This window comes from Peromyscus maniculatus, chromosome 17 (assembly GCF_049852395.1).
Source record: "Peromyscus maniculatus bairdii isolate BWxNUB_F1_BW_parent chromosome 17, HU_Pman_BW_mat_3.1, whole genome shotgun sequence".
Lineage (NCBI taxonomy): Eukaryota > Metazoa > Chordata > Mammalia > Rodentia > Cricetidae > Peromyscus > Peromyscus maniculatus.
Window position 1 is genome coordinate 52,007,830 of NC_134868.1, and position 17,911 is coordinate 52,025,740.

The following is a 17,911-nucleotide window of genomic DNA, read 5'->3' on the forward strand; positions in this document are numbered from 1 at the left end:
TAGTGGCCTGCCTGCAGACTCACTACTCATGGATCAGACAGGGTGGTGCCTACAAGAGGTTCAGCAGTGCCTGGCACACAGTGAACACTCAGCAAATCTCCAACAAAATACATATCTGAAATAATATGGCTTTATAGCTACACCTTGCAATAAAACATACATATACACATAAAACACAAACACATTTTATCTAACAATGTAACTTTTTGTCAGTAGATTTTTATTATCAAAAAAATTGAGGTTCGTATATTCCCTTGTGCTGAATTACAAAGCACCAGTGAACCCAGGGACTCTTTCAAGATTTATTCTGAAGCTGCATAAGGAAATGCAGTTATCAAGTACTTCTTGATTACTTCAGAACTTGATTACTTGATCACTTCAGAAACAGATTGTGTCAGCAGCATTCCCATTTTGTTTTACAGATGAGGATTTATGAAATTGTAGAACATATCTTTGTTATTTATTTATTCAGATATAAATCACACACCAATAGTCTGGAAGAAACATTGGCCTGTCTCATCATCAAAAGGTATATACTGAGCATCTGCTCTGATGGCAGATTTCTATTGGAAGCAGCTCTTCCAAGGAACTTCTCTGCTTGGGTAACAATCAAGTGTAGTTAAATTACATAAATAATACATATAAGTGTTAAATAAGGTACATTATGACAGATAGATTTCTGGTCCCTAATAAAACTCCATGTATGACTCCCTGTTTACCAAAACCAACAGATCTACCTCAGCATATGCAAACTAAAAATACACATCAAATTAAATATTTTTAAACATTTTTTATAACTTATTTATTTTTATTTTATGTGTGCTTGTGTTTTGCCTGCATGTGTGTCTGTGTGAGAGTGTCAGATCCCCTGGAACTGGAGTTACAAATTGTAACTTCAGTTACTGCCATGTGAGTTCTGAGAATCAAACCTGGCCCTCTGGAAGAGCAGCCAGCGCTCTTAACCTCTGAGCCATCTCTCCAGCCCCTCAAATAAAATCTTAACAAAAACACTACAACTAAATTCAAAGTGATTCTCTATATAACTTCTTTTGTCTGTGTGGACAGGGTGAAGAGGATCTCAGTATGGAGTCCTGGCTAGTCTGGAACTTGCTACGTAGAGCAGCAGGCTGACCTCCAAATTGCAGCTATCCTCCTGCCTGGGTTTTCTGAGTACCTTGGCTGCAGCCATGTGCCACAACACCCAGCTTTTACCCATGATAGCTGAATAAAACGTTTTAAATTCAGTCAATCACATAAATACTTTACCTACATAATATCAAATTATCTGAATATACCAAATGTTACTTGCATCAGAGTACAGATTTTCACACTAATGCTTAAATGTTACATATTCAGTCTATAATGCAAATTTTATGCAACTGGTAATATTTTAAGTCGGCGATCTTCAGTCTAAAAGACAACAAGGAGACACCAGCCTGCCTGTAGATACGTTAACATTCCATAAACCAGTGCTGGAGAACCTGCCAGAAAACCTTATACCCAGTCTTCAATCTCAGCACTTCAAAAACAATTTGTAAGGTTAAAACTCATTTTTAATATTTTATACTTGACCTTACTATCTTGTGAGACATTTCTGTCTCAAATGTGAATCTGGTACACAATTAGGAGTCAGTTACTTGATGCCTACATTTTGGCAGATTTTAATTTCTAGTTTTTTTCTTAATAGCTAATCTAGTTAGATCATTTGGTTGATAAAGCATTTTATATTATAAAGGGGAAAATAACATATATATAAACAATAAAGAAAAACTGATACTACTCTTAAGTAAAAAAGAAAATCACATAGAAAAAAAATATGGAAGAAGCCACCAAGTGTCTAAGAACTGGCCAGATTAGCACTTTTATTTACAGCCTTGTTGAATGACACCTGACATGCTTCCCGGGGTCACCTGCTGATCCCTGAACTGCCAACCACAAACACGGGCACATATCCTCTAAAGTAGGAAAATTAGCTAATATAGTCCAACTACCGTACTGCTTCACTGTTTGGGTATTTCAATGTATTTTTTTTTAACTTTGTTCAATACTTAAAAAATAATTGTAGCTTTATAAAGTTGGAATACAGAACTAATCACTAAACCTTTTATGCATACCTGAGTCATGAAATGTTAAACAGCACAGACATGAGAGTAATGAGAGATTTTATTTTCTTACTTTCATCCAAATACCCTTTCTGAAAAACATAAAAGCATGCACACTGATGGCACTCTTATAACGAAAAGCTATTGTAGCCCCTCAGCTGCAATTCAACAGTAATATAAATAAAATCTTATATTATATGAAAGGATTCACAGGTAGGCTGTTAATTTTCAGAAAATAGTTATGTCAAGTCAAAATTAACATGTTGAAGAGATGCTTCTAATTTTTCAAACATTTTGATACAATTTATTTCCAATTACCACATTGACTGCTCTCGAGAAGAGTAAGTACAGTGCTAATGTTCAAAAGATCATATGCAGACCGCTTTGCTCTGTTTAAAAAGAACCAGTTATACCCATGTAATTCTAATGGTGCTGTCTTCTAAAATTCAAATGCACAGCACACACATAATATTTAAAGATCTGTTTTAATTTATGTGTATGTATGTATGTGTGCATGTGCATGTGGCTCTTCACAGAGGCCAGAGAATGTGTCTGATTCCAACTGAGCTGGAATTATAGGTTTTTGTGAGCCTCCATGCAGGCGCTGGGAACTGAACCCTCTGCAAGAATGGTAATTGCTCTCAACTGCTGAGCTGCTTCTCCAGCCCTCAGCCATGTCTCAAGTCTCATAACTTGTACTGATTTTGATCTGGTCAAAATAAGCTCTAATAGGACCGCTAAGAAAATATATTTAGCTAAGACGTAAGATTGATCTCCACTTCATTTTTTAAGTAAAAGATGATTACAATTCGGCACAGTAACATGATGAACAAGTTTTTTTGTTTTTAGGCCACTATATTCTGTGGATGTATGTGTACTGCATATGAATATACATATCCACATGTGAACATGTATATCCATATGTGAATATACATACTCGTATATGGATATGCATATTCATATATGGATATACATATTTATGTTAATATACATATCCATATATGAATACACAAACACAGAAACCAAGTGACAGCACATGACACTTCAAAGACATTTAAAAAGGCCTATTTTTTGGTTTTAGGAAAACAATATAAGAGGCAAATTTTCCCTCAATTAAAAAAAATTTATTGTGATTAAAATGGTGTATTTCAACTCGATCATTGGTATAATAATTTTGTGACAAAAATCTGTATGACGTATGCAGAAATGTTACCTTAAAGGACTAGTAGGCAATCATGCTTAAATCACAACATAAAAATACAGCAAATCATATTTTAGTAAGCCTCCTTCCATAGGATACACTGTTCTACGACCGAGAACAGTGTGATTTGGTCCTGGAAGGTAGCTCTTGTTCACAGGTGATATGTATCAACAGTGTGGGTCCATGAAAACTAAAGAGAAATGACGTTTACCCAATCCTGACATTTCTTGACATAAACAAATGCAAACCGCTTCTGCAGCAGCCAAGGAGGCTTACCCACAGGAGCCAGGGAAATGCCCTCTGAGCCGGGCAGCACTGCCTGCACCCAGACAATGAACAGCACCACTGAAGGACACCAAGCCAGAGGGCAGGGGCTGGAACAAGCAGCAAGCGACCAGAGTGCACACGCTCAGACCAAATGCAGTGCCAAAGCAGAGGGAGACAGGCAGAAGGCACGTGCTAGGACAGAGTCAGGATGCTGGCCAACCTCCACCACCTAGAGCTCTGTGGATGTCCAGTCTGATATGAACGTAACAGGGACCCTCAGTTTATAAGCACTCACAGCACAGATGCTGGGAGGTGCTACCTCAGCAGCTCAGACGCTGGGCTATTTAAAGCTCTGCCAAATGAGACAGTTATAACAGAGCTTCAACTCTATTCTGACACTTTACACATTATTCTCTGTAGAATGGGGGGTATGCAACTTAAGCAATTTTAATAAATATTAGAAATGTTTGTTATTTTGTAAATATAAAGAAAAGTAGCTAAATAGAGCAATATAATAAAAATATACAATAGACAGATCTTTTCTGCCATGAATATTTCTCACCTTTTTCTTTGAACATCTCAACACATAATTACAGTATCTTTCATTGACTTGCAAAATTTAACGAAAACCCAGCATCACATAGCTTCAAAATATAAAATACTTTAGTGATAAAGAGTTTGAGCTGCCAAGTAATCAAAATGGAAGATAACCAATATAGTGAAATATGCTACAAAGTAATGTTAAAATACAGCCATCTAAATTACAAACAACATCAAATTATATAATCCAAATAATCTTCACAAGTGGATATCAGTTCATGAAGAACATGAAAAATAGCATAAACTCCACTTAACTTTCATGTTTCCAGCAATCCCAGCACCTGAAAAGCCACGTGTGTTTGCCCCAAATCAACGCATGTTGGCTGTGGTCACTAATTCTATTTTATCCAGTGTTCAATCAACAAGGCTTTTAAAAAACTTCTTATTTAATTCAGGAAACAATGTGACGTAATGTGTAGCCATCAGTAAGAGACATGACTGGAGCCCGCTCCTTGCTTATGTTTTAATAACAAACCATAGGCAGCCAAGGAGGGTTCCATACAACCAGGTGCCCACATACAGTTTCCTTCCAGACTCCGTCATGAGCATGACAGCAGTCAGACTACCCAAGACCAACACTGACGGTAGAGTCTTCTTGACACTTAGTCTGGAATGAACACTTTTCCCAGGAAATTTGTTTCTTCTTTCTGGATCTGGTGAATCATAGAATTCTACGAGCAACCTGTGGCCAGAATGAAAAACAACAGAATTGGTACTTTCAGTTTTGGACATTTTGGTGTTGAAACAAGCAAACAAAAATCATCTACTGGATACTAGTTACTTGCTGAGCAAGTACAGTTCATTAGAAAACCCAGGTAGGAGAAGAGACATCAGAGGCAGCTCAGCAGGGAGCTCACTACTGGTTTACAGTATTGTAGCTTATCCTTACCACACAGGAAGTGAAACACAAAACACTTGGTGCAAGCCTTTGATGAAGACTTTGGGACACACACACACACACACACATTTGCTTTTATTTTACGTGTATGGGTGTTTTGCTTGTGTGTGTACCATGTGCGTGTGTGTCTAATGCCTCCAAAGGCCAGAGAGGGTGTCAGATCCACTTGAATAGGAGTTACAGACAATTGTGAGCCACCATGGGGGTGCTGGGAAATGAACCCAGGTCCTCTGGCAGAGCTCTTAACTGCTGAGCCACCAACCACTCCAGCCCCATTTTTCTTCCATCTGTAAAAAGCTATAGCAACCTGACTCATATGACTAGTGACTACTTCCACTCCTTCCTCCCATGGCTCTCAGCCCAAGAGAAGTAAAGAAAAGGGTTGAGGCTATAGCTCAATAGCAGAGCACTTGCCTATCATGTGTGAGCCCCTAGATCGATTCTAAAAAAAGAAATTCTTAAAACATACATGGAGTTTTCATCCTGTGACAGTTTGAATAAGAATGTCCCCCACAGGTTCCTATATTTGAATGCTTATTGGATGAGTAGGTGTGGCCCTGTTAGAAGAAGTGTGCCACTGGGGGTGGGCTTTGAGGTTTCAAAAGCCCATGCCAGGTTCAGTCTCTATTGCCTGTGGATCAGAATTTAACTCTCAACTACTTCTCCAGCACCATTCCTGTCTGAATGCTCCCATGCTCCCCATCATGATGATAATGGTCTAAACCTCTGAAGCCATAAGGAAGTACCTAATTAAATTCTTTCTCTTTTAAGAGTTGCTTTGGTCATGGTATCTCCTCGCAGCAACAGAACAGTGACTAAGACACCTCCCTAAAGTTCTTATTCCCATGTAATTATAAAAACAGATAAGACAAAGAGCATAGTTCATTCATTCTCCCCTCTGACTTAAAACATGTAAGATTATAGCTGCAGCACATGCAACAAAGGAAGTATTCCTATTGCCTTACAGGCACATTCACAGAGGTAATGATGAGTACATGTTTGTTGTAGAATATTATTTTACGGTGTTTATTTGTTTATGCGGTGGAACATTTGCTTAATGATGTAAAGATGTGTTGCATTACTTTATGTTGCATTTGTCTGACTCTGTGAAGCTGTGTTACTGTGCCTGTCTAAAACACCTGATGGTCTAATAAAGTGCTGAACAGCCAATAATGAGGCAGGAGAAAGGACAGGCAGGGCTGGCAGGCAGAGAGAATAGATAGGAGGAGAAATCTAGGAGGAAAAGATTGACATACAAAAGAAAAGAAGAGAAGAGAACTCCAGGGACCAGCTACTCAGCCATACAGCAAGCCATGGAGTAAGAAGGAAGGCATACAGAGATAGAAAATGGCAAAAGCCCAGAGGACCTAAAGTAGATGGGATAATTTAAATTAGGAAAAGCTGGCTAGAAACAAGCCAAGCTAAGGCCAGGCATTCATAAGAAAGAATAAGCCTCTGTGTGATTTATTTGGGAGCTGGGTGGCGAGCTTCCAAAGAGCAAAAGATCCAAAGAATAAAAAAAAAAAAAAACAGCTACACATGTTAAGTGTCTGTAACACAAACAGGTGGATATTAAACACTGTCCAGTTCTTTTCTGAAAATACATTTTTATATTAAGATACATAAGTCTTCTTAAACTGTTCCATCACCAAAGCGATCTTAAATTGATGGACTGAAAAATTGTCAGGTACTAACACTTGACAACTCAATGCATAAATCTAATATGAAGTTTCATTTTCAAACGGCTATACTTGCAGTATTACTTTTACTAACTCAAGAAAGGAGACAATGTCATTATGAAATTATCAACTGCCCTTGCTCTTCCCACAGCACACTGGTGTTGTGCTCACCTGTACTTCAAAGTCTCCATGTCCACAGCCTTGCTGTTCTTGTGTGGCTAGCACAGAAGAAAGGCTCTTCCTTTACATCTTATCCCAGAGCAGCCTACTGCCCAGATAACACTACAGGTAGGCCACCTGGACATGATCTTTACAGTGACTCATAACAGTTTAAAACAAAGGCACGTAAGGACAGAGTAAGATTTAACCCGAGTTCATCAAAAAGCATTCTTGAAACAATACAAACTTTAGCTTCACTTTAGCTGTGCCATTGGCTTTTGATAAAGGCCTCCCAGTTGACCATGTTGAGTTGTCACTGTACAGAAACCAAAAGCTGTACTGATGTAGAAATGTTAAAGTTAATTTTTATACAAGGGCAATGCATTAAATGTGTTACATAGGAAGTATGTAAGGCCTTATCTATGCAAGTTCAATTAGTATTTCCTAAATAATGAAAACACCTCCTTTTCAAATTGGTTACTGTAGTGAAATTTAGTTGAACTGAAGTTTCTGAATGCTGCAACTGTTACCACTTACTTATCTTTTATCTCAAAACGCTCATGAAGCCATTTTTTCATGTGTTCTTGTTCCTCTGGAACTTCATTTTTGTCTATACGATCAAAGTGAATATGAAGTTTGGGACACTGTTTGCAGAGAAACTCTAACAAAGAAGAAAAAGATTTCAGGTCTTACTACTCTAGAATTCATGATTATATAATGTAACTTACAATGAAAACAAAGCAATAAAGACCCAAAAAGCTGGAAAACAAACAAACAAACAAAAAACCCAAACAAACAAAAAAACAAAACCAAAAAACAAAACAACTATAAACTCATGACTTGCAGTATTAAGCTCAGGTTGAAAAATCCATCCATATTAGCCCACAGCACTTGCTAACTCTGTGTCGGCTATCACTGACTAACACTGAACTTGAGAAGCAGCCATCCCTCCTAATGGAAATGTCCTAATAAAACCTATTACTTTGTACACTAACTTAAAGATTAATTTTTAAAATAGTTAAAAGTTAAAATCTTTTATGTTTTAATGCTTTCTCTCTTTTACTTTCAAAGCTGATTCCTTCCTCAAAGTATATGTAAGAAAGCTGGCTGGTTTTGACCATCAAACTGCTTCATGATCCTACAGGTTAACATGAAGATAAAGATGAGTGCTAGGGAAGTATTTAATACAAAGGGAATGTGTGGAGCCAGGGACTGCAGATTTTTTAAAAAATAAACTTGAAGTCTTCGTCACACTGTGGTGTGCAGACATTTCTTAGGGCACGTCTGCCTTCTGCCCCTTCCTCCGTAGTACTGGGATTATAAGAGAGCTCTTTGCATGTGGCAAATATGTCTCTCTCCTCTCTCCCTCTTTCCCCTCTCTAAAACGAGTACTCTGAAAGGGGCCAGAATCTTTCACCACTCCTTTATTCACCAGTTCCCATGTTCAAATGTTGACTTTGTGGCTAAAGTTACCTAAACTTTTCTCACTCAAAACCCTTTGGTTAAAATCTAGCACATGCTTGAAAAGGCACAATTTCTTCTTGTCCAATAATACAAACGTCCTTCCCAAACATGCTATAAAGGAGGTTCAAGACAAAAAAACATTAAAAGAAGGGGGCGAACTGGATGTAGGAGCCTGAGTTCCAGGGCAGCTTGGTCTACATAGTTGAGTTCCAGGAGAGCCAGAGCAACACAGTGGGACCCTGTATTGAAAAATAAAACCAAACCAAGCCAAACAAAACAAAAACAACAAAAGAAGAAGGTTCAAGGCTACACTGACCATCACTGTACTCCTTGACACTGCTAGCTGAGCAGCTTGTCCTCATATCTTTGTAGATCTTTCCAGTTTCATATGTGAACCTCTGGCAGAAAGAAGCCAGGTTAAAGACCTCCACAGACTCATCAGACACGTGAAATTTAGAATGATGAGTAAATTTCAAATGATATACATTAGTACCCACCAGTAAGTGAAATAAAGGAAGCCATCTGAGGGGCTATACAATCGTAACACAGGGGTAGCTGAATCAGGAGGATTGCAAATTCAAGGCTAGAGCTAAATAGCAAGACACCATACTTCCCCAGTAAAGCAGTGAGTACACTCACCAATTAAAACAATAAAGAAAGAAAAGAAAAGAGTTTATATCTTACCTGTATCATGTACTACTCAGCCTCCAACACACGGAAATATGGACTTACCAGTCATGGACGGTGAGTTCGAGTATTTTCCTGACCCTTTCTCAGTCCCTTCGTAAACCACTGTGACATCGTAAATTGCATCTAAATGATTCTTCATAGAATCAAAAGCAACGTGAGTTGCCTTTATTCTTGGTGTGAGCACGTGCTTTAATACTGGAAGGCCTAAAAAGCAGGTGGATTCAGTGCGGTCATGATTAGGAATACATTAAATTCAACACCTAAATTACTTATCAGCTACCACAAATAGCCAGGAATTAAAGTTTATGCCCTAACCTCACATCTATGAGCTGGCTATATGCTTAGAATGCTCTCCTGCATTACCATCTTTACTTAGGTCAAAAAGCACTGAACATATATTCATTAACCTTCTACATGAATAAGACCTCCTGATGGAAGGTGGTCCTCAGGAAGCTTATGACCCACTGGGACCCTTCTCTTTGGTAACCCTGGTAGGAAAGATACCACAGAAGGGCAGCAACATCTTGCTAATCACTCAGATTTTCTTAGGAGAAGAATTCATCATTCCCTCCACTCTCTTCTGCTGCTTCCTCTTCTTGACTTGAGTGTGGACTGACAAGTTCACAGGAAACACTAAGTCTTACTATGTAATCTGAACAGTGATTAGGGAGAACTCGATTTGAAGTTTCTACTGCCTCTCTCCAGGGAAAGTGGAAGAACAGCTACAGTATGGTGGGACTGTCTACAGAAGAATTTTTAAAATGCAGGGTGGTGTGGGAAAGAAAACGATTCCCACAACCACATGTCTGACTTCAGTCCCCAGGGCAGAAGGAGTATAATTTATTCACAAACTTGTACCAAAGTCTGAAAAGTCAACCAAACTGGGGAACATTTCTTGTCAGTTAAGTCCTTCTTTGCTACTGGAGACCATCCAGTCTCAGGACTTTGATAAGCATACACTGTCAAATTTGCATGTTACCTTGACCAGATTTTTTTTTTTTTTTTTTTTTTTTAGACAGACCCAGGCTGGCCTCAAATTTCTGATGCTCCCACCTTAGATCTAGGCGCTGGGATCACAGGGATGCATTACCATTTCTGGCTCAACCAGTATTTTTATTAGATGATTAGGACTGGAAGCCCAAAAGGAGGGTTAGATGTGGTGTCAACATATGAGGAGAAAAAACTCACAGAAAATTCTTGCCTGTCTGTACCTACTAACAACGAGTCCACTAATGTTTAATTATTCCAACCACACAAACTATGTCTACAACTAAGACAAAGCCTAGCCCTTCTGTGATTACATACAAGGAAACCTCCATCCTAAATCAGATAGCATGTCCCCTCTAGTCTTCATGCAGAAAGAATTGTGATCCCAACCAAGTGCTTCTCAGTTCTGAAGCAAGATGTGGTACACACTCTCCTGAATGTGAAGTCATTAGCTAACTGATCCTTCATAGTGTATTTATCCAATTCCTAGACATAGACTTAAGGGACTTGTACGAAAATGCCATAATGAACCCATATTTTATGGACTAATTTAAAAAACTAATAATTAAGCCAGGCGGTGGTGGTGCATGCCTTTAATCCCAGCACTTGGGAGACAGAGGCAGATAGATCTCTGTGAGTTTGAGGCCAGTCGGTCTACAGATCCAAGTTCCAGGACAGCCAGGACAACACAGAGAAACTGTCTCAAAAACCAAAAACAAAATAAAACAAAACAAAACCCTAATATTAAAAAAAGAGAAAATTGTCTAAAAAAATAGACAAAAATAAATAGCCCCCTCCATGGACTATCCAGCACCTGCTCTGGTCTTTACTCTGCTTTGCTTTTGTCTCCAGATCTCCTCAATTATTCTGTTCTATAAAACACACTTCAGAAATGGGGTCAAATATGGGGTCAAAAGCAGTTATACTTGGCATGTCTGGTAAAATAGGGAGCTGAATAGAGACAACCTACCTTCCCTTTACTACTAAACCCTTTGGTCAAGGTTCACCCTCAGAGACACAGTGGTGGCTCAGTGACAGGACACAGGTTAGAGTCATCTGGGAAGAGGGGCTGTCAATTAAGACAATGCCTCCAGAAGAGTTTGCCTGTAGGCCAGCCTAGAGTGCATTTTTTTTTTTTTGATTGATGACCAATGTGGGAGGGCCCAGCTCATGGTGGGCAATGCCACATCTAGGCTGGTGGTCCTAGGGGCTATAAGAAAGCAAGTTGAGCAAGTCATGAGGAGTAAGCCAACGAGCAGCACTCCTCCATGGTCTCTGCATCAGTGCTTGCCTCCAGGTTCCTGCCTGTTTGAATTTCTGCTGTCTGCCCTCAAAGATGGACTATGATGTAGAACTACAGGCTGAAACAAACCCTTTCCTCCCCAGGTTGCTTTGGGTCATGGTATTTTATCAAAGCAATGGGAATCCTAACTAAGACAGCAGAAAGTTTATGATGTTCTTAATGGCCAGAGAAAGGGGAAAACAAATAGGGTTGCTGATGTTTCAGAATGAGAGGCAGAAACAAATGGGCTCAGTGGGGCTAGTGAGATGGCTGAGACGGCACATGGGTTTGCTCCCTAACGCATGCTTCTTAAACATACAGCTATGGCACATAATGAGCTCTGTCTTCACGGAGTGAGCAAATCCAGTCTTCTTGGTCTTTCTACTGCCTCTCAACATTAGCTTAGCCATCACTAACAGACCTGCCTGCTGTGGCATCTGACATCCACCCTCTGATTATTATACATACAGTTGTATTTCTGTATGATACATATATATTTGTGTATGTTTATTTTTGCTATACACCAGTTTTTATACTGAGTCACTCACTAAAGTGCACTTTCTCTGAATAACCATTTACTTACATTTTAACTCAATTCACAGCATGGGAATATGTGCCACAGCAAGCATGTGAATCTAACCTCTACAACACAAATTACTAAGAATCTACTTAACTCTGTAAAAGATCAGACATTCTTTCATTCAGTTCTTAAGAGAAACACATATTCTCATGGACTGGATATGGCTCAGGGGTTATGGAGCTCTTCCAGAGGTCCTGAGTTCAATTTCCAGCAACCACACATGGTGGCTCACAACCATCTACAATGAGATCTGGTGCCCTCTTCTGACATGCAAGCAGAACACTGTATACATAATAAATAAATAAATAAATAATCTTAAAAAGAAAAAAAGGAAGAAACATGTTCTCCAGGAAGAAAGAATCTAAAGAAAACAAAGATCATTTTCCTTAAAAAGTATTTTTCTGAATACAGTTAAACTTTGACTCACCTCGTTGAGCAGCAAATGCCTGACTGGCTGAAAGGAGTTTTGTCTGTGTTCTGTTATACCTTGTTCCCTCTGGAAAAATCACAAGATACATCTGTGGGGCACAAATGAACTTGAGTTTGCGTGAGTCCACTGTTGTTAGCACTGACTTAGCAATTCCAACTGTTACTGTTGCGGCAGTGTTTCATGGGGTGAGAAAACGTGTACTCATGTATAAACAACCTTTACTTTTAGCAGAGTAACCCAAAATGCAGATTCAATTAAGGCTGACCACAACATGGGCTGTAATAAAACGTAGCTCTACATTTATGGTAAAGCCAATCTTTAAAAATCTAAAACTGTTTTTAAAAGTTTTAGAACATGCTAGTTAGTCACTAATATAAAATCTGGACACAAAACGCTGCCCTGTGATAAATGATCACCCACCTCCAGTTCCCAAAAATAAACCGTGATTTTTAAATATTTTTGCATATATTAAGATTGTATTAGCACATATTATTAACTCTACATGTTAGTGGAATCTGCTGTACGTCTGCACAAACACACACAGAGCACACTCATCATATCCAACCTTCAATCTTCCACCATTACAGGAGTGTAGCTAGCAATGTCCTTAAGTATCAAGGCTAACAGTACATCTATCTGAAAACTGCCTATGAATTTAGTATTTGCGTTTCAAAAGGCTCCTACAATATCCCATTTTATAGAGCTCTCCGAGTGTTTTCTACATCATTTACTTTAAGCCTCATACTCATACATAAAACTGAGAATGCAGTATCTGCAAACAAAACGAAGTATCAAGACAGATACTAAGTCATCAATTGATATGATTTTATACTTAATTATCTTAGGAAAGTAAAAATAAAAATGTTAAGGCCATGTAAAAAAACTTCTACTTGAGAACTGAGTGATGTAAAAACACTTTTTAATTGGTGGCCAACAGACAAACTCGCCAAGTAAACACAGTATTATAGAAAACAATAGGATAGGGATTCATGAGAGGAAACTATGTCCATTTATCCATGCTCAAATGATCCCCAACAATACTATTTCCCTACACAGCTAGTAGAAGAAGCAATGTTTCTTCTGAGCAATCTGTGGATATAAAACTCCTACTAAATGAACCTACAGGAGAATATAAATTTGTTTATGAAACAAGCTTACAAAGAAATGCAGTGATTCATCTGAAGAGCTAGTATAATGTACAACAGCATCTCTGCATTTCTCCATTTGCAGCTCCTTTTGTCCCCAAGAGCTGTCCGGCATTGTGAACATCTGACCCCCAGCTGTAGCATCATGTTGGGAGCTTGTGGAGCCTCTAAAGTATAGGGCCTAACTGGAGGAAGTCACCGAGAGGCAGGCCTTGAAAATTATAACCCAGTTCCACTTCCTGTCCTACCCAGACGTGAGAAAACAGTATCACTCTCTGGTGGCCTCAGCTATGTCACAGTGCCACTCGGCACGGCGGAACATACCAACAAAGCACAGGCCAAATAAAGCCTTCTCTCAAGTTGCTTCTTATTAGAAATTTAACTAGGGCACTAAGCAGAGTGGGTAATACAGAAAATTAGTACAGAGAGTGGTGTTCTTGCTATGGTAAAGCTGGCATTTGGTTTTAGGCCTTTATAGATGTTTGAGGGTGGAAGGTGGAAGATTTTGGAGCTATTATGTAGAGAACCCCTAAAACATTGTAACCAGAGCTTGACTGGCCAATCTGATGATAGTTTAGAAAATCAGGATGTAAGAAATGCAAACAGTGGGGCCAAGTTCATGATGTTTCAGAAGAAACAATAAAGATTGGGAATTGTGCCAAGAGACTGTTTTTATTACATTCTAGAAAGAATCTGGCTGCATTTTACCTATTTCCTGATAATATGAGTTAGGCTGAATTAAAAAGCAATGGATTAATATGTTTGGTGAAGGAACTCTCAAGACAATAGTATCCAGGATCTGGCATTATTACTGCTCACCTCTCTTGGTCAGATTTACAGTGAGAAAGAACAGAAAGATGTGGGGGGAAATATGTGCTTTGGGAATGAAAGGAATGTGAGCAAGTTTAAAGCTGCAGACAAAGGAGGTGTGAAGAAAACAGCTACATTAGAGGTTAATGCTGGTACAGAAAAACCTCATATTCTTCACCAAGACAAAGGATGCCCTCAGGGCAAAAGACTGCCAACCAGGGAAGGTCCAGCTTTCAAAATAGCAAATTCATCTGAGAGGAGAGAGTTTGAACTGAAAAAGCCTCAGCAGGGATTATCTCCTCGAAAACAAAATCACCTAGGAAAGTATATTTTGAAGTTACATTTCAAAGGCCACTGTGGTCCAACGGGTCCAGGCTGTTTCTCCCAAGAGCAGTAGATTTTGGTAGCAGCGTCAAGTTGATGCTGTACACATACCAGGCATTAAAAGTGAAATAAAGAAGTAATGGAGGCTTGTACAGAGGCTCCAGAAAGCCAATCAGACAAACATGTAGCAGGGTTGATTCCCTGCATGAAGCTCCTGAGTCAGCTGTTAGGTGAAACTATAAAGGAGAAGCCCTAAGTTGTAATGGAGTCTCCAAAAGTGAGGGATATTGACCCAGGAAAGCTACAGGCACTGAAGAGAGCCAGACCAACAAGAGAAGCTGAATGTGCATTGCTGGTAACACAGCTGGAAAGGTATGGGTCTACCCAGGCCCAGCAGAACTCCCATGTTGCCAAGAACCCAAGTTGGCAAACACGGAACTCCAGGGTTTGGTGTTTACGATGATGGGTTTCGGTCTTGCTTTGATCTGAACTTTCCTTGTGCTCCCAATTCCTTTTTTAAAATAACAATGTTTATTCGGTGCTATTGTATATTGAAGTATGTATCTTGATTTTTTTTTTTTAATTTTACAGGGGCTTACAAATAACAATCTGCCTTGAGTCTTAGCAGGCTTTGTAGTTTTGAAGTGTTGGAATTATAAGACCATAACACTTGAAGCTGGACCAGAAGCATTTTGCATTATAAGATGGCCATGAACTTACAGGGCTAGGGATGAAATGTGCCTGTTAGGATGTAAAATATCCACCACAGGCTCAGGAATGTGAACATTTGGTTTCCAGGTGGCAGGTGCTGTTTTGGGAACTGTGGAACCTTCAAGACATGGTGCTCCACTGGAAGAAGTGGAACTCAGATTTACAGCCAGGTCTCTTGTCCTGTCCTTCCCCAGACCCACAGAGATCTGAGCAAGAAGGCTCTTGCTGCCACGGCTGTTGCCATGCCTTCTCAGTCACGGTACTCCCAAACCACACATCTAAATACCTCCTTCTTCCTTTACCTTACTTCTTGTCAGGTATTTAGTCATACCAATGAGAAAGCAATACAGTGTCCACGCAAATATATTAGGTTTTTGCCCAACCAGAGAAGACTCTTTAAAATGCATTATCATTGCCAAATTTATTTCGGTTTAGGATTCCAGGAGGAAAGGGATCAATCATGGTGGGGAATTGTGGAAGCAGATAGGAGATAAGGCATCAGGAAGAGTAAGAGTTCATGGCTCAAACTTGGAGCAGGTAACAGAGTTTGGACTGGGAATTGTGGTAAAATATTGTGTACCCTAATAAACTTGCCTGGGTATCAGGGGACAGAGCCAGCCACTAGATTAGACACAGAGGTCAGGCAGTGGTGGCACATACCTTTAATCCCAGTACTGGGAAGCACACACACCTTTAATTCCAGGAAGTGATGTCTGGGCAGAGAAAGGTATATAAAACTCTCTTCAGGCTGAGGATTTTGTAGAGATAAGAGCTAGTGGCTGGCTGTTCTGCTTCTCTGATCTTTCAGCTTTCATCCTTATATCTGGGTTTTTATTAAAAGACCATCTAAGATTCGAACAACAGGGAATAGTGTGGGGCTTTTAAATCTTAAAGCCCTTCCCCAGTTATATACTCTCTCTAGCAAAGCCATGCTTCCTAAACTGATGTAATCAGCGTGACTACAAGAGAACCAAGTTTTCAAGTATCTGAGCCTCAAGTGGAGATTGTCTTGCAAAGTATCACATACAATGTTTTTGTTTATGTGATGAGGCCTGGGCATGTGGACCTCTTTTGTTGTTTCTGTATTTGATATGGGTGAAGGAAGCTGGGAAAGCCCACTGTATGTGCAGGGGGTTGAGCCTGAACACTGACTGATATGGTATGGAAGAGATGAACTCAGATGACAAAGGGAACTGGGCTGGTATACAGGATATAGATTTGGTCTAATCCTGAAGGTTAGGGTTACTCTGGACAGGGCTGACAGGACTAGGCTTAGGCACAAAGTCTGACATTCAGGCTAGGACTGTTGATTAAGAAGAAAGCATGGAATGAGTGATGTTGTGGATTCATTAGTCTGAATTCAGGTATAAGATTTATGGGTCCTGACAGGCATGGTAGAGCTGATTGGGTTGCATAGAGTGGAGTTGGTGAGTAGATTATCTTCCCAGCTAGGTATAAGGGCAAGGAAGGGCTCTTTATAGGTGTGTTAAGAGTTAACAAGGCAAACTGCATTCTCTACTGTAAATGGAAATGGCCCACAGAGGCACTGAGCATTGCTGAGGGTGGGTCTAATGGCCCTCCCAGCTGAGAGGCAGCCGGTCCTACAGTATATGGGAAGAGTGCTCAGATGAGCGGCATTTGGTGTGTCTTTGGAAAAGGAACTCAGATCTTGATGGATGAATGGCTTTGGGGAGGAGTCCAGGTTACCCAACTAGGAATGGGGCAAACTGAGTCTGTTCATAAGAGTAATAGGGTAAACACACTATTGGGACTCCCTAGCTTATGATGCTATGCAGAAAGTGACACAGAGCCTACATGGGTCTACACTAGGTCCTCTGCATATATGTTATGGTTGTTAGCTTGGTGTTTTGGTGGGACTCCTAACAGTGGAAGTGGGGGTGTCTCTGACTCTTTTGTCTGCTCTTGGGACCCTTTTCCTCCTACTGGGTTGTCTTGCCCAACCTTGATATGGAGGTTTGTGCCTAGTCTTGTTATACTGTGTTCTGTTGATATCCCTGAGAGGCCTGCTCTTTTCGGAAAAGAAACAGAGAAGGAATGAATCTGGGGGGGAGGGGAGGTGCGTGTGTTCGGGTAACTGGCAGGAGTGGAGGGAGGGGAAACTGTAGTTGGGACGCATAGTATGAGAGAAGAATAAATTAAAAAAGAAGAACACAAAATAAACATTTTTAGGGCAGTTGCCAAGAGTGGGGTAGTTTCAAATCTTATTCCAACAATCTTTTTCTAAGTTTGTCTGTTATACTATATAAATAAGGCCAACCACTCTATTAATTGAAAAATCATAATTCTTTTTTTTGTACCCCCTCCTGGATTAATAATATTTTTCTTCTCCCTTTATTAAAAATATTCAGCTAGGTAGTGGAAGTGCATGCCTTTAATTCTAGCACTTGGGAGGCAGACACAAACAGATCTCTGATTTTGAGGCCAGCCTAGTCTACAGAGCAAGTTCCAAGACAGCCAGGGATATACAAAGAAACCCTGTGTCAAAAAAAAAAAAAAAAAAAAAAAAAACCAAACCAAATAAATAAATAAAACTTTTTAACATTGGCTACAGGTACTAACTT

At 39.6% G+C, this 17,911-nt stretch overlaps 1 protein-coding gene across 1 annotated transcript in view; it reads right to left on the bottom strand.

Annotated features, from left to right (window-relative positions):
• Nucleotides 1-2,145: 2,145 nt before the first annotated feature.
• Nucleotides 2,146-17,911, bottom strand: part of Agpat5 (1-acylglycerol-3-phosphate O-acyltransferase 5) — a 48,600-nt gene continuing 32,834 nt past the window's right edge. Inside the window, exons 5-8 of the mRNA XM_006998530.4 lie at nt 12,337-12,427; nt 9,103-9,264; nt 7,444-7,567; nt 2,146-4,852 (exon numbers count right to left, since the gene is read on the bottom strand). Coding sequence (XP_006998592.1) covers nt 4,627-4,852; nt 7,444-7,567; nt 9,103-9,264; nt 12,337-12,427 — 603 coding nt within the window. The 3' untranslated portion in view covers nt 2,146-4,626. The remainder of the gene's footprint in view (nt 4,853-7,443; nt 7,568-9,102; nt 9,265-12,336; nt 12,428-17,911) is intronic.